The sequence below is a fragment of the Rhinolophus sinicus genome, chromosome 4 (assembly GCF_057876585.1).
Source record: "Rhinolophus sinicus isolate RSI-liver-muscle chromosome 4, RSI-T2T, whole genome shotgun sequence".
NCBI classification, from domain to species: domain Eukaryota; kingdom Metazoa; phylum Chordata; class Mammalia; order Chiroptera; family Rhinolophidae; genus Rhinolophus; species Rhinolophus sinicus.
The window spans coordinates 11,602,132-11,622,312 of NC_142504.1; the positions used below are offsets into that span (position 1 = coordinate 11,602,132).

The 20,181-nt window shown below is 55.2% G+C and overlaps 1 protein-coding gene across 7 annotated transcripts in view; it reads right to left on the minus strand.

Moving 5' to 3' along the window:
- ADCYAP1R1 (ADCYAP receptor type I) overlaps positions 1-20,181 on the minus strand; it is a 73,128-nt gene that overhangs the window by 27,322 nt on the left and 25,625 nt on the right. For all 7 annotated transcript variants that reach the window (XM_019726202.3, XM_074340962.2, XM_019726201.3 and 4 more), the window contains 5 exons: positions 17,642-17,769; positions 16,584-16,689; positions 5,251-5,358; positions 2,662-2,682; positions 1,602-1,643 (listed from right to left, as the gene is read on the minus strand). In XM_019726202.3, the coding sequence (XP_019581761.3) occupies positions 1,602-1,643; positions 2,662-2,682; positions 5,251-5,358; positions 16,584-16,689; positions 17,642-17,692 (328 nt within the window). In that variant the 5' untranslated portion in view covers positions 17,693-17,769. The remainder of the gene's footprint in view (positions 1-1,601; positions 1,644-2,661; positions 2,683-5,250; positions 5,359-16,583; positions 16,690-17,641; positions 17,770-20,181) is intronic.

Consider the following 20,181-nt stretch of genomic DNA (forward strand, 5'->3'; position numbering starts at 1 on the left):
ATTTGTTGGTGGCACAGTGGAGGCCAGGCTGGGCCCGTTCTGGCCTTTAACAAGTGTTTGTTTCATCTTCCCCTCTCCTGATCAGCTACCTGGGAGGGTGACTTGCAGGTGTCCCGGGGTACGGAGAAGGCAAGCAGCCCCTGCCTCCAGCCCCGCACCTGAGTGTGACCCCAGACAGACCCGTTCCCAGACTGGCTTCCTGGGGGTTCACCTGGTACATTAGGACACAGGGGATGCTTCTTCACGGATTCAGGCGCTGGGAAATTGTATGCAAGAGACATCGACAGAAAAGGGCTCCAGTACCCATGTCGCTAGAAGAATCGGCCCTCTGAAGCCAAAGCCACCTCTGGGGAGCTCGGGAAGGAGGCAAGCGCAGAGGCCAAAACAGGAGACACACACACGCGCAGATACACTTTTCCAACCTCGTGTCCTTGCCAGTTGAGTAGGAACCTCTAAAACCAGTATTTTTTAGCCAAGAGAGTCAGAAATGTACATTGTGGGGCTTTGAGAAGCAGCAGAGAGCCGATGACCCTGCCATAGAGAGCTCTGCCCAGAGTGGGGAGTCTGGTCTCCACAGCTTCTGGGATTCTGCGTCCCACGACACAGGACAAGGAGGACATGTGGCAGGCCCAGGGAGAGACGCAGTCACTTCTTCTCCCAGTTCGATGCCACACTTTTCCTTCTTCCAGCAAACGCACCTCAGCCCGCTGCAGCCAACCTCCCTTCACGTCCCTGCGAACACTTCTTTCAGCGAGCCCACATGTCCGAGGGAACCATGACCTTGGCCATGTCCCTTCCCTCCCTGGGCCTCCCCTTCTCTCTGCTTTGCCCACTCAGGGGAGTGGAACAGGAAAGGGAAGTGGCTTTGAAAACCCATTTTTTTAAAAAGTGTCCTAGACGGGGGAGCCATTTCCTCTCTTTTATTCTCCTTCTCTCTTTTTCTCTTTATAACACAGAAAAGCATCAGCCTGTGTGTTCAGAACTAGCCCAAGAATGTGCCACTCTCCTGTTCTGAGAGGGAGACGGAGTGCTCTCCAGACTGTCAGACCCCGCAGTGAGTGAGGTCTTCCCTGGGCTCCTTCCCCCAGCAACCTCGTAGGACCACAGAATCTTTGGTCGGTGGTTCCCAAAGTGGGCGTCCTCCCCAGACCAGCCCATCAGCATCGCCTGGGACTGGCTACAAACACATCCCCAGGCCTATAAATTAGAGGCTGTGGGCGTGGGGCCCAGGAATCTGAGTTTAAACAAGCCCACTGGTGACTGTGATCACAATTAAGAGTGTGAGAACCACCATTGTATACATGGGCGCTCAAGACTATCAGGGGCAACCTAATGCAGTGCCTTATTTGGAGTCCACAAGGGGGGGCTTCGAGAGATCTGTGCTCCCCTGAAATTGGATACATGATGTTCTATCTGAGAACTTGAGCGCAAGTTTCCATAAAGAAAAAACCCACAGCTTTATCAGAGAAGGAAAGCGACCTGCAAAGATCACACAGCGGCAGAGAGGCATACGTGGCCTGGAAGCGGGGTCCCTGTGCTCCCAGGTCAGCAGGTTCCCTCCCTCCAGCCAGCCCACAGTTGACCCCAGCTGATGCCCTTACCTGAGAGATCCAAGGAGTTACTGTCCACGAAACCGAACTCTCCTGCAAAACACAGACATGGGCATGAGTCAGAGTTCCTGGCCATCAGCATGCCAGGGTGTCTACTGCTGACTGTCCAGGATGGAAGGCCAAGGCTGCCCCTGGTCTCGAGGACAAGGGGTGGGGTCTCGGCCCAGAGGCAGCCTCATCCACCACAGCCACACACCTTTCTGACACACTGCACATTCTAACGCCCATCTCATTTGCTTTGTGTTTCTGTGATGTTAGTGATGGCCGATGACTCAGTCCTGCCCCCTGGACCACAGGAAGTGGAAATGGGATATTGTCAGGATGACAGGCGGGCCTCCAGCGTGGGAGAGGACTGAAAAAGGATGATTGGGCCTCTTCAAGGAAAGGGCAAGGAACAGCAACACGAGTCCTGGGCTTGGGGTTTCTTCTTGGGTGCTCACCCTCCATCTCAGCCCCCAAACTGCTCTCATCGAAGGCAACCATTAAACCCCAAAGACTTCATCCTCAGACATTTTTCTCTTTCCCTCTTGACTCTTTATTCCCACCTCTACCCACGCTGACTCCTCTACTAAAAATCAACTCCATTTCCCTTCTACTCCTCCTTTTTCCAAGGTCCAGCTGACATGCCACCTCCTCCAGGAAGCCTCCCCTGACCGTTACATGATTCTGCCTGCACACAATTCGTTAGGTCTCGCTTGTCCTCGTGCTTGCTGTACATTCCAACTCTGAGGGTCCCTGAGGACAGCAGTATCCGTGTGGGCTCACGCACACATTGAGGACACTTTCTAACCCCTCCGTGGGTGAGTCTCGTCCTCCCATACAAGCCCATGAGCACCCTGAGGCTGAGGGCTGTGTCTTCCATCTTCCTGTATCTCCCACCCCCTCTAGGATGGCCAAGGGGGGAGGCGGGAGGAATGAGAAGTGGAGAACCTGGTCCCTGAGGAGCCTCTCATCCCACCCCCACCCATTCCCAACAGGTAGAACTGGGCTCCTGCTGGATAGACAGATGGACAAATGATCAGCAGTCTGTCCTCTCCGGGGTTCCTCTTACCGATGGTTTCTGTCTCCCAGACTGAAACAGAGAAAGAGAGATAGGGCGCAGAGGTGAGCAAGGGGGCCGAGGTTGGGTGTGCTCTCACCAGCCGCTGATCACTCCCGCCCCTCCTTCTCCCCACCCCCAATCTCTGGAGAGAGTCTCTGCCCGGGACCCAGAGCCATGAGGACTACAAGCTGAGGCCTGGCCAGACACTGGAGATTCCACCTCTCCCTCCAGGACAGGACACAGATAACAAGACATAAGCTGGGCGTTTGAGAGGAGGAGAGAGATCAGGCCCTTGTATCTCCATAACCGGCAAAGTAACAGCTATTCCAATGAACACGAGATCCAGCCCTGGGCACCAAGAGCTAGAAGGAGCAACGCCATTCTCAACTTTCTAAGGATTTAAGGCAAGTCTCACTTGTGATTGGAGATGCTAAAAGGCTCTGCCTTAATGAACCATTAAGAATCAGATGTGAGTAACACACTCATTGTGCTATTGCCAGAGGGAGGGAGAGAGTCTGAAGGAAAGTTTATCTTAAGAAAATCTTATTTTACCACTGATTCACTTTGCCTTTTTTGTTGTCGAAAAGAACAGTCTTGCTGGGGTACCTGACCCAGAGTAGGTTTTCAATAAACTTTAAATAAATGAATGAATGAAAGGAGTACATGTGTGGAGGAAGTGATTAACTTGGTTTCTACAGGAATGAATTAGAGATTGGGCTGAATCACAGCTCACCACATCCTGACATCCCACCCTCACACTGTACCTCTTCTCCCTCAGCTCTTCCCTTGTATGTCTCCTCTTACAAAATCCACTTCCTCTCCTGTTGTGGACAGGAAGTGGTCACACCCAGTCCCCTAGTTGTCAGGAGGGGTGAGTTTGACTGCCACCCTGCTTCTGCACTGGCAGGAGGTATGGAGCTGGGAGGTGTGGCTATAAGAACCCAGAAGGAGAAGTAGGGGGAGGAAGGTGGGGTACATTGCAGCTAAACCCTGTCTTCTCTGATCTTGGGATGGTTGCCCCAGATAGGGGCCTAGCACCCCAATACACTGCCACTGTCTCCCGTTGCCACACTTCCTGCAAGCACCTTCCACTCCAGGTAAATCAAGATTGGTGGAGTTCCAGGTGTAAAACAGAATTTACCTTCTCTCTCTCACAAACGGGACAGGGGATGGAGGCAGGCAGGACACCATAGTGGAGTGGAGCTTGGAAACTCTCCACTTCTAGAAGGACATTAGCTGAAGCCGTTAGTGGGTGAAAGAGGAAGCTGAGCCCCAAGCTGCAAGGCACCTGTGCAAGGCCATCCAGGACACCCCTCCTTAAACCAAGGCCCCAACCCAGGGCTCAGTGGTCAATGGGTGGTTCTTGGTGGACTGCCTTCCTGGAGCCCTACGCTGGCATCTGTCCCCAACCAGCGCCAGCTCAGTGCCCTTGGCTTGCTGCTCTGCTTCCCTTAACACCTACAGGGGTGGGGTGGAGGACCAGCGTCTGACTCTAGGCTCTTCCCTGGGGCAGTGTGGTGGCCAGACTCCAGCTTTCTCTGGGAATCCACAAGGCCTCTGCTGAAGGCGGAACTAGGCCTGTTGAGCCACACAGCCTCACACCCAAAGGAAAGATGCAGTCCTAGACCGCTCCCCACAGAGATGTGCTCATTAAGGCCTCGTGCCTGGGGGCAGAGCACTGCCCTCTCCCCTGCCCCACATCCCTGTATCTTGAGTCACAAAGCTTAGCCACCACCCAACCCAAGGACCCCCACATCGGCCCGGGGGCCCCTGAATATTTCCATCGCCCTTCAACAGCTCGCCACTCCACCTCAAACTCAGACACATCCAAACTCAGCTCTTCATCACACCGTGCCCACATGGCATTCCCTCACAGGGAGGCTGCCATCCCACACCAGTCCCCCAAGCTAGCACGTACAAGTCACAGGGCTCCCGTGTGTCCAGTGTCCTCTCACATGCAGCCCACGAGCTCCCAAGGGACAGGACCCCCAGAAACTCCTCTCCTGAGTCCTCGTAGCTGGCTGAGGGCAGCGAGGACCAAGAACATGCTTTGTGTAAAGCACCCATGTGTGCACTGATCACTGCGAGGGTGTGGAGCGTGGAGGTGGGCAAGCGCCTATGTCCAGCCGCCTGAGCGTGTCTCCCTGTGTGTCCCTGTGTGTGTTTCTCTCTGGGCCTCTGAGCATCTCTAGATGAGTGACAATGACAATAACATCCGCTAACAATTACCACGGAACCTTAAAACATGCCCAGTCCTGAGCTAAGGGACTCCATGTGCATCGCTCCGTTCCCCAGTCACCAGGCCACATTCCCATTTGACAGAACAGGGAGCAGGGGACAGTGGGTGAGTGCCTTGTTCAAGATCCCCAGCTGGGTAGGTGACTGACACCATGTCTGAGAGCCCAGGCTTATCCCTCCCACAGCGACGCACCTCCACGTGGGGAGCCACGTCTGAGGGAAGCCTGTGTCCCTGTGTGCATGAGGTCTGCGGTCCCATCCCCTCCACTGGTGAGCTCTGGAGCAGGGACTATCTGCCTGGAGGGTGGTCTTTGGTGCTTGTCTCCCAGGAAGGTCTGGGGCCCAAGGGAGGAAACCCACCTTGGTCTGGATTGAAGATTCGGAAGAGGTCGGGGCAGCTGACGAGAACCATCTCGCCCACGTGGGCGGGCTTCCAACACGTGATGTTGTCCCACATCCCGGGGCAGCCTATGGGGAGAAAGCCACAGTGAGCCAGGTCCTGGCAGGGAGCCCTCCCAGTAGTCCTGTCTCCTCCATTCCTTCACACGGTCCCTAAGGCCCGGCGTTTGCTTTAACTCCAGCATAACAGGTGTGGGGAGTGCAAAGGGACGGGAGTTCACCAGGGAAAGGACATGAAGCAAGAAGAGCGTGGAGGAGGGGACCCTGCAGACCCCCTATTTATGGGGTGCGCAGAGGAAGTGTCTGTGGTGGTGCGGTCGTGACAGAGGGGCAACGGTGGAGGACGGTGGAGGGACCCACAGCAGAGCAGTTTCTGGAGAGGATTCGTAGCCTGCCGAGGGGTCTATAAACACGGCTGTGAAGAGGGCTGCTCTGCCAGAAGAGGGGCAGCCAGAGCGTCACCGACAGCGTCCCACTTCCCAGGGCTGCAGATTAACGAGCTCATACATGTAAGTTCATACATGAAGTAAGTTCATACATGAAGAAGAGCTCACTCCATACACGCTCCCTACTGTTGTCATCACTAACGTCAGGATTTCAGTGAGGTGTCCCTGGAAATCATTCCCCTGAGGGAGGCCTGGGCCGGAAGACCAACCAGAGCAAGGTGAGAAGAAAGGCCAGTGGAGGGCGCTAACAGGTCACACAGGGAGCCCGGATGGGCGCTAGCGGGGGAGGGGAAGTGGGGCAGGCCTCAGGAGCTCATAGCCTCTCTGTTGGGGTCCATGACTGACGTCTGGGTGCTGTTTGGACCAGAACCGGTCTGTCTCTCAGAATTCAGACCTGAAGATGATGGAATTCACCCGGTCACAGTGGCCTGTAGCATCCGGCTCCTGGAATGATGGGATTTGGGAGCCAGAAACAGCATAGGAAGCTCTGAGCACAACAAACCGGGAAGGTGAGGACACTGGGGGCCACATGAGGGCAGCCGAGTCCCAGGTGTCACTGCAACAGGCCAGTTAGTGATGATCCGTCCACGTATCCCAGCAGGACTCCAGCCTGCACCCGGCTGCTTGTGACATTAGGTCCTTGAGAGGCCAAACAGCACATCTTTGGCTGTCATGGCCATGTTGACCGTGGAACGTCCATGGAGTACGGCTATGTCTGGCCCATGTCCCAGGAGACCCGTTAACATATGATCCCTTAACATGGGACAGCGGCCGCGGCACAGCCAGCTTACTGCCCCCTGACATTCCTGAGGTCCGGGGCACTTTAGATGGATGCGAGCATTCACGGGGGCTGAGGGGTGGCGATGGCACAGGGGCTCCTGGGTTGGCGGTCAGAGGCATGGACACAGGGCAGGGATTCATTTTCTTAACTATTTTGAGAGCCGCCCCCCCGCCCCCCACCGAGCCCTCACCATCGAGTGGAGAAACTCCATTTGAGGAGTTTATGTCTGAGGGCAGAGGGATGGGGGGGCCAGGGGGTCCCCTCAGCACCTGCGCAGCAACTACACGACCTGAGGTTCGTCTACTTCTGCCAAGACCTCACCGACTGCATGACTGGCAAGTCTCTACCCTGCCACCCTGACTCAGTTTCCCTGTGTGTATCCCAAGGCTGGGTGTCTCTGAGAGTACTCCCAACTCCAGTGACTAGAGCTCAAATCTGGAACAGAGATTCACTCAGGACCTGCCAGTATCCAGAGGAGGGCAGGGGAGGCTGGGACTGCCATCCCTGGTCCCACTGACAGGACAGACATTTCCCGAGGGGCATCTGCCAAGGTCGCCCCACCCCCACCCCATGGCCTGCCACACTCCAAGCCTTCCTGGTGCCTGGTTAGGTTCCCAGCCTGGGTCCCCTCTACAGACTAAGGGTCCTAGGGACAGGGCAGAGGGGAAGCCTAGAACTAGAACCCACAACTCCAGGGCCCAATCCCAGTTTCTGGGTCTAGAGAACTGGGACAAAGTGATAGAATAAGAATTATATATTTGACATTTGTCCCACGTTCTTGATGCAGAGCTTCTAAAACCCTTGGCATTTCCTGAGTGGTAGGGTACGAGGAGCACCATTTGCTATTCGTAAGCCCCTGTCAGCCATACCTGCTAATGAAGTGGCTGTTGGAGGAAGGGGGCTGGTCCCCAGAAGAACCAACCATGTGATTAAAGGGTTTCAACCTCCAGGGAGGAGAGAGGAGCTGGAAACTGAGTGAATCCCCAATGGTCAGTGATTGAATCAATCACGCCTACCTCATGGAATATCCATAAAAACTCTACACAATGGGGTTCGGAAAGCTTCTGGGCTGGTGAACACACCCGCATGCCGGAGGGTGGCACACCCCAAACGCCACAAAGGCAGAAGCTCTTGAACTTGGGTTCCTTCTGGACCTCGCTCTGTATACGTCTTCACCGGGCTGTTGATTTACATCCTTTATAGTAAACTGTTAAGTGTGTTTCTTTGAGTTCTGTGAACCATTCTAGCAAATTACTGAACTCAAGGAGGAGGTCATGAAATCCCTGATTTGTGGCTAAGTCAGACAGAAGTGGGGGCAACCTGCAGACCCACGACTGAAGTTGGGAAGGGGCAGCCTTGTGAGGCTGAGCCCTGACCCTGTGGGGTCTGTGCTAACTCCAGACGGGTTGGGTCAGAATTGAATTGAGTTGTAGGGACATCTGGTTGGTGTCTGCAGAAAACTGGAGAATTGCTTGGTGTGGAAAACCCACATATTTAGTGTCAGAAATGTGAGCAGAGAACGAGTTTTCCTTTTGGGGACAACGTCTCTGACCCCCTCGGGAGCTCACAGCCCTCTGGCCTGCGTCACTGGGGTCACAGGAGACTCGGGTCACCTCCTCAGAGCTTCCCAGAATGCCCCGTTCATATGTCTCCTGCAGTTATTGTTTCCCAGCCTGACCCAGACGGAAAGAGACGGAGGCTCTATCTCCTCTCCCCTTCTCGATGGGACCCGTGCTGGTCTCAGGGGTCACGAAGCTGAGTCCTCCAAGGGACCCTTTCTGGGGAAACAAGGACAGGATTGGGGCTCCTGAGAGATCCTTGCGTTTTTCTAACTAAGGACAGCAACGTACTCTCCTTCCACGCCCACCAAATGCATTCAGCTTCTCTATCCCCATGTATTCCAGACTCCAGTCCCGACAAAGCTTAGTTTTGCTGGGCCGGGAAGATTTCCAGATGCCTTTTCTCCTCACCCTCTTCCTTTTTACCCTTCTTAAAAGTTCCCATTTTCCCCTTCCCCTCCCTCTTACTTACTCATTTAGTTATTCAAGAAATATTAAGAACCTATTATAAGTCAGACACCACAGAGCAATACAGGGGTGACTAAAACAGCCCCACTCTCTTCCTTGCACAGAACTTACAGCCTGGCAGTCGTGTGAAAGATTTGGGGTTTTATGCTAAATGCTAAGAGAAGCCCCTGGATGGTGTATTACTTTCCTATGGCTGCTGTAACCAAGCAAACTTAGTGGCTTAAAATGACACAGGCCTTACATTTCTGGATGTCAGAAGTCTGAAATGGGTCTCACTGGGCTAAAATCAAGGTGTCAGCGGGACCGTGTTTCTTCTCGAAGCTCTAGGGGAAAATCTGTTTCTTTGTCTTTTCCAGATTCAAGAGGCCAGACACATTCCTTGCTTTGTGGCCCCTTTCTTCATCTGCAAAGTCCGTGGCCTAGCACCCCCAAATCTCTCTCCTTCCCTGACCTTCCTGCCTCCTTCTTTTACTTATAAGGGCCCTCGTGATTATTCTGAATCTACCTGGATAATCCAGGACACTCTTCCCATCATAAGGCCCTTAACTTAATCCCACCTGCCAAATCCCTTTTGCCACATACGGTGACACATTCGCAGTCTTGGGGATGAGGACGGGGGCATGTTTTGTGGGGGCATTATTCTGCTTCCCACAGGTGCATTTTAAGACAAGGAGTCACATGATCGGATTCAATCGATTTCAAGAGCAGGAAAGCACACATGGGGACGTGTCTGTTAGGATATGGCAGGGGTCAGGGGAGGACGGAAGGGCTCGATTTGGAGCCGTAGCAGCAGAGATGAAAAGGAGTTCCATGGAAGAGTCTGGAGGCAGGACTGTCAGGGCCTGGGGACAGACTGGCTGGACACGGGCGACAAATGTGCCAGGGACTATTGGTGCTCCCCCATCTCACATGACTGAGTTCTCGCCAATGGTAGATGAAGGGAAGTGATGGATTAGTCTCAAAGACATGCCCACCAGGCTCCACACCCTTTTGCTTTCTCTCCTCACTGCAGCGTCCTCGGAGGCCACAGAGGGTGGCAGTGCCCCGAGATGAATGGAGCCTGGATCTCTGAATGACCACGTGGAGACCTTCTCCACCTCCCGTCTCTGGTGACCACCCTGGCCTGGGACACGTGCAAGCACTAAATGTTATTGTGCTAAGTCTCTGACATGACAAGCTTTGTCTGTTATGGCAGCACAGTCTACGCTGCCTGGCGAATGCGGTGAAGGGGAGACAGGCACGTACGATGGCATCTGTGCTTCTGGCTTGACTGTCTGGATGGCTGGCTGGATGGATGCACGAGCCATTCGTCACAGTGGGGAGGACTGAGCTATGTTAACATTCACCTCCAGACTCTCCTACATGGAACTGCTTTCCATCTCTGCTGCCACGGCTCCAAATCGAGCCCTTCCGCCCTCCCCTGACCTCTGCCAAACAGTGGGGGGAATTAGGCAAGCGAGAAGTCAAGAGTTTAGTCTGGGATATGTTTCGTTTGAGATAGGACAAAGAGCCAAGAGGAGCTGGATTTCAATTAGGCAGTTCAATAAAAGTGTGGAGTCCACAGGGGAAGTGAGAACTGGAGAGAGAGAATGGGGAGTGGTCAGCACAGGAACTCTATGTAGCACCATGCAGCTGGGTGACATGTCCAGTGAGAAGGCGTCGATTGGAGAAGAAAAGAGAAGAGGGACTGGCCCCAACAGAAGGAGGAATGCCAACATCAGAAGAGGAGCTGGCAAAGAAGACTGAAGAGGGGTGTCCAGAAACACAAGGAAAACTGAGAGAGGTTCGTGGCACAGCAGCCAGGAACACATGCCTCAAGGGGGAGATGTCAAGTGCATCCGGCACTGCTGAGAGGTTGAAAAAGTTCCCCTCCTCTTCTTCTCCTAGCAGAGGAGATCAGAAATCCCTGGGAGAACTCTCTACTTGGACAGCCCAATCCCCCCTATTCCCTTCTGGTTGTACCCCAATTCTACACTGCGTCTGCCTGTGCCCTCCTGGCTCAGCCTGTCCCACCAAAAGCCTCCGTGGAATGTGGTCAGAGGAATTCAGGCGTGGGGGATTCCTGGTTAGGGGGAGAAGGCTATGCTCCCACTAAGACACTATACAAAGCAGCCCTGGAGAGGCAGCACCTTGTGACAACAGGAGGGGGAAAGACCACTTGGGCAGGCTGAACAGAGAGAACGCAAGAGCCATTAGCCTCGACTGGAACAAAATAAGGAGCTAATCTCAGGTTGTCATAGTGATGATTTTGTGCAGTTCCACTCGGTGTTCAAAGCCCACAGTGAGACCGGGGCACTGAGGGGAATCAGACAAAGGCGCAGCTCTCCCTTTCAAAAGCCACCCGAGGAGGCCGGGTACTGTTAGAACAGACCCCTCATTTTAGCATACAATTCAAGGGTAAAACATGATTCAATTTCCTGAAATTTCCTTTACAGCCAATGTTTCTGATTTGTGAAATGAGGGCAAGCTGTGAGCTCCGTGGGGGGCAAGGGGGGCTAACTTTGTGGCCCTCCCCTCAGAGGTCAGTGGTTCTCCAAGTGAGGACCCCAGACCAGGAACACCACTCGGAACTTGTCAGAAATGCAGATGACCTGGCCCCAGCCAGACCCACTGAGTCAGAAACCCAGAGGCTGGGCCCGGCAATCTGTGCCTTAACAAGCCTTTGGGAAGTTCAAACGCAGGTTCCAGTCAGATTTGGGGCGCGAGGGCCTCAGAGTGAGCGTCCCTGCACCCCACTTCTTGCCCATGCTGGGCGCTTGTTCAGTCTCAGCAGATATGCAGATAAGAAGCTGATCTCGCTCCAAGGATGGGGAGCCTGAGCCCAGCCCTGCAGTGGTTCCCCTCTTCCAGGCCTTTCCTGTTTTGGTGAGGGTGGAGCTGGGGCCTCAGATGAGGCCCTGTGCACCCTGGACAGGCCTCGGAGGCTGGGTCAGAATAGCAATGAGCAGGCTTCCTCCTCTTCCTTACAAGCCTCCTTCCTTCTGCCCCCACCAAGGCGGCTACAGGCCTCCCTCCCTCTTCCATCTTCTCCAGAGTCCTCCCAAGGAGGACCACACCGAACCAGCCCTTCATAAATGCAGGGAAGGCCTCCAGGCTGGTGGAAGTCCACAGCCTGCAAAGAGGAGATGCTGGCTGGACGCACACTAGGCAGGCAGGCCGCCTGGACTGAGCAGAGAGAAAAAGCGGCCCGCCCAGCAGGCAGTGCCTGTGATTTGCAAGGGCCTGGGGACCCTCAGGAGTGGAGATTCAGGTTCCCACGCACAGGAGCCTTTTCCTTCTCTCTGACACAAGAGCGCTTGTGCACAAAGGCCAGCCCCCACTGGGGTGGCAGACCTGGGTCCTGTCCCAGAGCTGGCTCGGGCCCTCCGTGTGTCACGTGACAGAGCTGGACTCGGTGCTGTCTCAAATCCCTTTTAGGATTCAGGAGTTTGGAATGAGGGACCAAACCACTAATATTTCTCCTCAACAGCGGTCGCAATAACATCCTTAAAACATGCCAAGGGTGTTGCAGACAAAACTACCCAGTCAGAAAGCTTGCTCCACTCTCCACTACCTTACCCATATTTTCTGCCCCCTCCTCCTGCCTGCTCGGCTCCTGTGCCTCTGTCTCTTGGCTTCCACTCTGAAAGCCACAAAACCCATCACCATTCGATGCTCCCTGAGGGGTGGAGGTCCCAAGATTTGACCAGTGAGGGACAAGGATTTGAAGGGTACAGGTGCCTTCCCAGGAGCCCCGACCGTCCCCCCAACCACAGGCCGTGGACACACCTCATCTCTAACAGATCAGCGTCCTCCTTCCAACACACTCACTTTATTCGCATTAAAGGATCACGGGAGATATACAAAATATATATAAATACCTAAAAATATGTAAAAGCATTGCTGGGAGCTCACACTCACAGTCATTGGAACATATTTTCTTTTTTCATTCTCCAGTGTGTTCCAGGGCCATTGGCTGACCTATGGCTAGCGTTCTGTGCACAGTGTGTGTGCTTGGGGACAGAAGGGGAAGGGGAGGTGCAGAGAAGGGGTGCAGCAGGAGGGCTGGCCACTCTCCATGCACCTCAAGCACAGATTAATAACAGAACGCACAACTGCTGATGCTTTGCTACACTCCAATTTGACTCTTGGCTCCCAGCCTGGTTTACCTGTGCCCTGTGGGTTGCTTTCTGGCTGGAGATGGCACACGCTCCCCAGGGGAGGCTCTTCTCCAGCCAGACCAGTGGTTCTCAAACCTGGATACACTTTAGAATCATCTGGAGGCTTTTACCGCGTACCCTCAACAACGCTGACCTTGTTGGTCTGGGCAGGGCATCCATAATGCTCCCAGGAGCCCTAATGCACTACTCAGCACAATGAGATGGACCCAGCATGTTTAACCTGAACTCAAGGATGCCCCAAGGACCTGCCGAGGCTCCTCTCAGGCCCTAGCAAACCCTCACCTGGCAGCTGGCAGCATGGCCAACCCTCTCCCAGAACTTCAGCACTGGAAAGGTGCCCAGAGGCCATCTGCTCTGAAGTCCCCTTGAAAAGGTGCTGCCCAGCCTCTGGCCTCATCATCCCTCTGTGTGTCACGTGACAGTGCTGGACTCAGTGGAAAGCCCCTGCAGACCACGGGCCTGAAGCAAGCAGAGCTGGACCCTCCTTGGCCTCCCATTGCCCTGCCCCTCTCCTTCCGCTGTGTTGGAGCTGGGGCCTGGGTGACCCAGCCAAGCAGGTCACAGCCTCACGCTCTCCTGGCCCTTAGACACATAAACACTTTTTGGCACTTGCATAGCCAAGCAAAGTGCAGGCCTCTGGGGGCACACTTAGGGCCCTCCTTCCCAACTCCTCTCTCCAGCCTCATTTCAACTTCCTCTACCACATGACCTTTCACTCTTCCAGAAAGCCTTTCCAGCCTGTTCCAAACTGCACTTGAGGCTCAGAGTGGGTCATCTTCTAAGGCCGTGCATCCCAGTGGTCGAGGGCACAGACCACCTGAATACACGTTCCACCTCTGCCTCTTGCTGCACTGTCTTTAAGCAAGGTACATAACCTCCTCGTGCCTCAGTTTTCTCACCTGTAAAACGGGTAATAATAGAGTCTGCCCCCTAGGTTTCTGCAGTGCGAGGAAAAAGCACTAGTCAGTGCCTGGCATGTGGTAAGTCTATGTAAGTGCTGGCTATTCACGTGATCTATTTCACCCCCTCATTTTAACAGCAGAGGTTCTGAGGCACAGAGCAGGAAAGGGCCAAGGAGATGGTGGTCTAGCTGGGCCCAGAGTGTCATCTTCCTTTCCACGTGATAGCTGTCTTTTGACTCTGCTTAACTAGGTCTCAGCTCTTTCCTATAGAGCCACACCCTATGACACAAAGTGGAGGCAAAGGGAGAGGTGGGGGAACCTCTCTTTGGGTAGACCACGGGAGGGTGCAGCGTCCTCTCTGCTCTGAGCACTCAGGGTTAGAGGAGGGCTATTCTCTTGCCTCCAGAAGACTCCATGCTGTCTTCCACGCTGAGCTTGAATGCCCCTTCCTCCTTGAAGCCATCCCAGATCTCACTACCTACACTCACCCTGCTCAACAGGAAGGGCTTTTCCCCTCCACTGGATTCCACAGCACCAGCTCCACCTCCCCCCACTGGCACTAGTCTCTGAACTGCAATCAGGACTATGAGAGTGCAAACCTCTCTTTCTATAGATTCCTACCTGAGGCATTGCCCTCACTTCACCTGGGCCAGACACCTAAAATTCCAGCTTGTCACTTGAGTTGAATGAGCGAGTTTAAGGGTGAGGAGATAAGTGAGTGAGTGAGTGAGTGAATGAGTGAGTGAGTGAGTATGAGCGAGTGAGAATGAATGGGTGGGTGAGTGAATTTATTCCATAGGCTTGGGGTTCCTCACCCAAGTTCAGGTTTGGCAGGGAACGGGGGGATGACCTGTGGTTGGCCCTGACTCACAGGGCACCTGAGGATGGGCTAGAGGGGGACCAGGTAGGGTGCTGGGGGACACTGGAGGGATACCAGCCCAGTGGAAACCACCCACTGGTATCCCCTCCTACCTCCAACTCCAGTGGAGATGAATCTGGAACATACAGATACCTATTCCTGGGGCCGTCAGCCATACCTGCTATCTGGCCCACCCCACCCGCTCCAATTCAGGGTTACAAATGCCAGGAGTTACTCACTCCCTTCCCCCACACCTCTTGCTGCTGTGGTTCCCTCAGCCTAATCTTTTCCCCATCCATCCATCCCTCAGCTCTCACCTGCTGTCAAATGCCTCCTCATCCCCAAGGCTAAGCTCCGGGATTCTGAGCCCAGCTTCTCTTCAGAATCTCCTGGGCAGTCTCTAAAATTCATAGTGACTATGACGGACTGAGGCCCTGCTTTAACTGGTTTGGACTGTAGCGTGAGTACATTTTTCTGGAGATTCTGATGTGCAGCCAGGTTTGAGAACCAAGGATCTGGTTGAAATACCAGCTTCTCCCTGAATCTCCCAGAACTCCTTTTTTCTTCTCTTGAGCATACCTGGGGGTGAGCCCCCCCCCCCCAGCACTGGCCTGCCCCCTTCTGGGAGGGTTCCATCCTCACCTCTGTCTCACTCACTTGTCTGCCAAGACACGCCTGGGGGCACATGCCTTCCTGCGCTCTCTGAACCCAGGGCTCCATAAACAACTGTGCAATGAATCCCACCTCTCATCTCTACTCTTCCCTCCTACATGTTTCTTATTTCTCAACCCCAAATGCATCTGCCACCTGTGATGCAGGAACAGTGGCCCTGGGCTGGGAGGCAGGATATCGGGGCTACACTTTCCCATCCCTTAAACAAGAACCTTGTACCACACATTGTTTTGGTTTCCTGCAACTGGTCACCCATTTGGGCCTCCTGCCTCAGTTTCCCTGGCTTGTATGGCCTGGAATCCACTTTCAGCCTCAGTTAGGGCTGAGCCAGAGCTTGGCTGGAGGAAAAGGCCAGCATGGCGAGGAGCGGCTCCATTACCAGTTAATGTTCATTGACTGGCCGGGAAGCTTGGCCCGGAGGGACCGTTACACATAACTGGGCTGCAGATGAATCAAGTATTTAAACAGATGGTGCTCAGAAGAGCTCCCTGTGCACGAGGAGGGTCTGGAGGGAAAAGAGGATTCCTCAAGTCTGGGCAGACAGCCCCACCCCCTAGCTACAAAGGCATAAGTGAAGCTGGCAAGGCCTCCAGAGATGCCCCTACCCCCAAATCCCCAACTTCTCACACAGACCCTCTCCCTGGCCCCACTGGGGGTCAGGAAGTCAAGGGTACCTTTCCCTGTGGGCCTCAGTGTCCCATCCGCACAATGGGGGAGTTAGGAGAAGGGGGTTACACAGGACCCCTGGTTCTTGGCTAGAGGCCACGTCACTCCCTTGGGACATTTGGAAATGTAGCGAGACATTTTGGGTTGTCATTGGGATCAGGGGTGTTATGAGCACCTGAGGAGGAGAGCTAAGGCTGCTTACTGGCCTGCAGTGCTTGGTCCCCTCCAGCTCAAGGAGGCAGCCCCCTCCCCATGCTAACGGCAGCCGCTAAAGAAGCACAGCAGCAGAGCACTTCGGACCGGGCTTTCCGCGGCTGTCAAGGCGTTCTCTGGCTTCTGGTGGAGTGAGCAGAGGAGCTAGGAAAGGACCCCACACCTTCTGCCTTGAGTTGACCAGGTACCCTCCAGCTTGAGCACTGACAACAGCTGTGTCCCTGCTGCCACCAGACCCAGGCTGCCTGCCAACGAGCTCTGACAGCCACTGGCTGGCCCAGAGGCCAGCTCTATCCCAGCACCTGCGGGATCGAAGGGGGCCACATCCAGCCACACAGAACAGCCCCTTCCAGGGTGACGCACCCAGGGCAGGCTGTCCCCAGGAGGGCCACCCCAGTGTCACTGCTCAGAGCAGATCCAGGACTCCATCTCCCCAAAGGACTTTCTGAAGGACCCCAGGAGCAGTACCCTCCGCTGTTCTCTACCAGGAGGCTGGAGGCTGGGACACCAGTTCTAAAGGCTGGCCTGATACGCTGGAAATGCCACGCCCTCCTCACCAACTACTCACCTGGGGAGGAGTCGTTCAAGCCCATCAGGTCATTTGCCCTCTGGATCTTCTCCAGACACGTGGCTTGCTCCTTCTTGAACATGCAGTCGGAGTGCATGGCGGGGATCTGTGGGGAACACGGGAAGCGGGGGATGGACGGTGGGAGGGAGCAGGGACACTCAGCTATGAGAGCGGCTCCCTAAGAGGTGGGGGTGGGGCAGAAGCAGGAAAAGGATGGTGACAGAGGGGCTTCCGGGCCAGCAGGCGCCTCACATCCACTTGTCTTAGATACCATGAGGGCTCTTCCTCAACTCAAGTTGTGGCCTTGGGGGAACCCAACCCCTCCTGGGTCTTAGTTTCCATGTCTTATAATGATAACAGCAAATATATATATAGCACTTTCCTATGCGCATGCATTATTCTCAAAACTCCATGGCAGGAATGGTTCTCTAAGGGGATGTGGGCAAGTAGAGGCAGGCATAGGTTATCTGAGCTGCCAAGGGCAGTGTTCAGGGATCCAGTCCAGCCCGGACTGTTCACAGATGCGCAGGCAGCTCCCAGGGATGGGCCTGTCCATGGTCACACGGCAGGGCAGAGGCAGGACACACATCCAGGGCTCTGAAGACAGCTGCATCCACTGCTGGTCTAAATCCCCAGCGTGAAGGGCAGGGGCCGCCCACCCTCCTTGTTCTGGGAGAGACATGAGCAGAGAATGGGCTTCTGAGCTCTCACGCGCCAGAGACTTGTGGGCTGGGGACTGGGATCAAAAGAGCCTTCTGCAGCCCTGGTCAGGGCCCCTGCATACAGTTGAGCAGGTTGTATACTGCACAACTCTAAAGGGTGCCACACATGTCACACTTGTAATAGATTTGTAAACTGTGTAACAATTTCTGGTCAAATCAATGGAGGGACTTGAGGAAGGGGCACCCTTTCTCATTCTAAGATGCTGGCTGGCAGCGATATCAGCCAAGAGCACTGAGCTTGACTAAGGGCACACAAAAGACACAGGTGCTCTGAGCGGGGCTCAGGTGAGCCTGGGGCTGCAGCTGGCCATGGAGGGGATGGTCCTGGGTCCTTACCATGGGCAGGAGGAGAGCTACCAGGGCGGCCTGCACGATGACGCTGGCCATGACGCTTCTCAGCCCAGAAGGAGGCTCGGGCCAGCACTGCTCACCTCCCACTCAGAGCAGCCCCACGGTGTCAGGGGCTAGAGAGAAAGACAAGGCATGAGTCCTGCGGGTCCAGGGGCAGAGTGGGGCAGGGACATCCTGCCCTTCCTCCTGACCCCTCCCCCACGGGCAGCAAGGCTTTCAGCCTCCAAGGCGAGCCACGCCGTGCTCTGGTCCATGCTGTTCTGATTCTTCTGCCCCACACACATCTGCTGAGAATCTACTCAGTGCTAAGCACAGGGGATCCAGTGGGGAGCACACTGGCTCAGGCCCCCCTCGGACCCCTGGGATGGTCTGCGTGGCTTTCTCCCCAAATCTCTCTCCACAGTGTCAGAGTTTTAGCTGTCACATGTGTGCCCACCTGGAGAGGGCATTTCCCAGTGCCGCTTGCTCTCAGGTGAGGGCATGTGAGGAAGTTCCCACCTATGGAATGAGGGTGGCAGTGAAGTGGGCAACTTCCGCACCACGTGTCCGTAAGGCATGGACACTCGCCACTTCTGCTCCTGCGGCCTCCCAAACGCCAGGCCCGACCTGGCTTGGACAGTGCAGCAAGGAGCACACCTGAGGTGTGGGGAGCAACACTCGGAAAGGAAACAGGATGCCCGCGTGAGCTCATGGGGCCAGGCCGCTGCGTGAGAAAGAACCACATTTCTCACTTGCTCCCTCAGAGAGGGCCTCTTTGTTTCAGCTGCCCAGCCTGGTCGCCTAACAAACACAGTCTCCTCTCACCCTGCCTCAGCCCACTGGGCCACCAGGACAAAACCTTTACCTCCACGACATACGACATACGAAGTAGCTGCTGAAGCGTGTGCCTGGGCCTCGGAGGGAGCGGCGGAAGCTCCAAGAGGGGAGGTCCTCGAGGACCAGCGATAGAGGGGATGACAGGGAGGGGGGCCAGTGGGGGGGCCATGGGACCACATCCCCAGGGGAGGCGTCTGGTCCGCTTCTAACACTCATCACTAACGCATATTTCCTTCAATCCCACAGTTCCATATCTGGGTCTCTATCCCAGAGAAATAACAAAAAGAAGCATATGTAAGGATATTCACTGCAGCATCATTTAAAATGGCATCAACAGCAAAAAAAAAAAAAAATAGGGCAACAAAGCACGCATCAAGCAGGCACCTTTAATGGGCCCTGGCATAGCTGTACAAGGGAATACTACACAGTAATTTTTAAATTATTTTTATTACTATTCAGTGGTTTAAAAGACTGAGCAGGCCCATGTCAGGACCCCCACTAAGCCACAGGCGCCTGGTTCAGGAGGCCCAGGGGGCTGCACCCGGACCACTGGTCCTCGCACACCTGCACCAGTGGGCAGAGCAGCCGTTACCTGGGGGCCTTTGTGCCCAGGCTCTCTCTCCACCCACACCTCCCTCCCTCTCTCCTTGCCTCTCCAAACTTCCCTGGGCTTCTCTAAGCTCAATTGGGTGACAAAAAAGCACCCAAAAAGGCAAAAGAAAACCAGCCACAGGAAGGCTCAATGCAAGGAGCCCCATCTTACCCACCTGCCACTCTCCCTGCTCAGGGCCCATTCAGAGCTGCTGATAGAGGCCCCAGGTGTCTCTGAGAGGAGTTCTGGGGAGCCCAGGCGGCCAGGGGATGCGGGCTCAGCCTCTCCCGAGGTTCAGGAAGGACTGTGCAGGCTGGGGAAGCACTGGCCCCAGCACCCGTGGGCGCCGGCTGTGCCAGACACTCAGGCTTTGGTCTCTGCCCCTCCTCCCAGGGTCCTCCACACCCCTGGAGGTCACAGGCTGCCTCTGGCATGACCTGGCCCTGGGGCTCAGTCACTTCCACTCTCCCTGGGGAGTCTGAGCTCCTGTCTGACCTGCCTGGCTGGAACAGAGGAATGCCCGCCCACCTCTCGCAGCAGGCAGAAGGCCTCCAAGGCTGGAGCTCACTCTCCCACATACAGGACAACGTCAGGCCACAGGCTGGTGAGAGGTGGAGACAGGGAGGCCGCCACCCAGAACAATGCCAGGAGCCAGCAGCACCTCCATCAGCCCCTCTGGCACAGGTGCCAGCAGCCTCAGCAGCATCCTGGGCCTGGGCTCTGGGCCACAATCTAGACCCTTTGCTTCTGGGGGTCAGCTTTCTACGGGGAGAGGAAAGGGATTCCTCTCAGCTCCCTCGTTGGCCCGCCTCATGGCCACCTCAGGCACAGGTACTCCAGACAGGAGCCACAGGTGGGCGATGAGGCCTCGGCCTGTGTCTCCAGTGGACACAGTGCTCCTTCCTAAGGGCTGTCTCCCTTGTACTCCCAACAAGGTGCCAGAACCCTCAGCCAGCCGCTGCTTCTGCCCTGGGACACGGGGCAAGCAAGCTTCCTGGAGGAGGACGCCTAGGAAAAGGGACAAACACGCAGATGAAGTCAGAGCTCCCTGCTCTCAGCGACATCCTGAGATGGCAACGGCACTCCCTACCCCTCCTTCAGGACTGGGCTCCCCCAA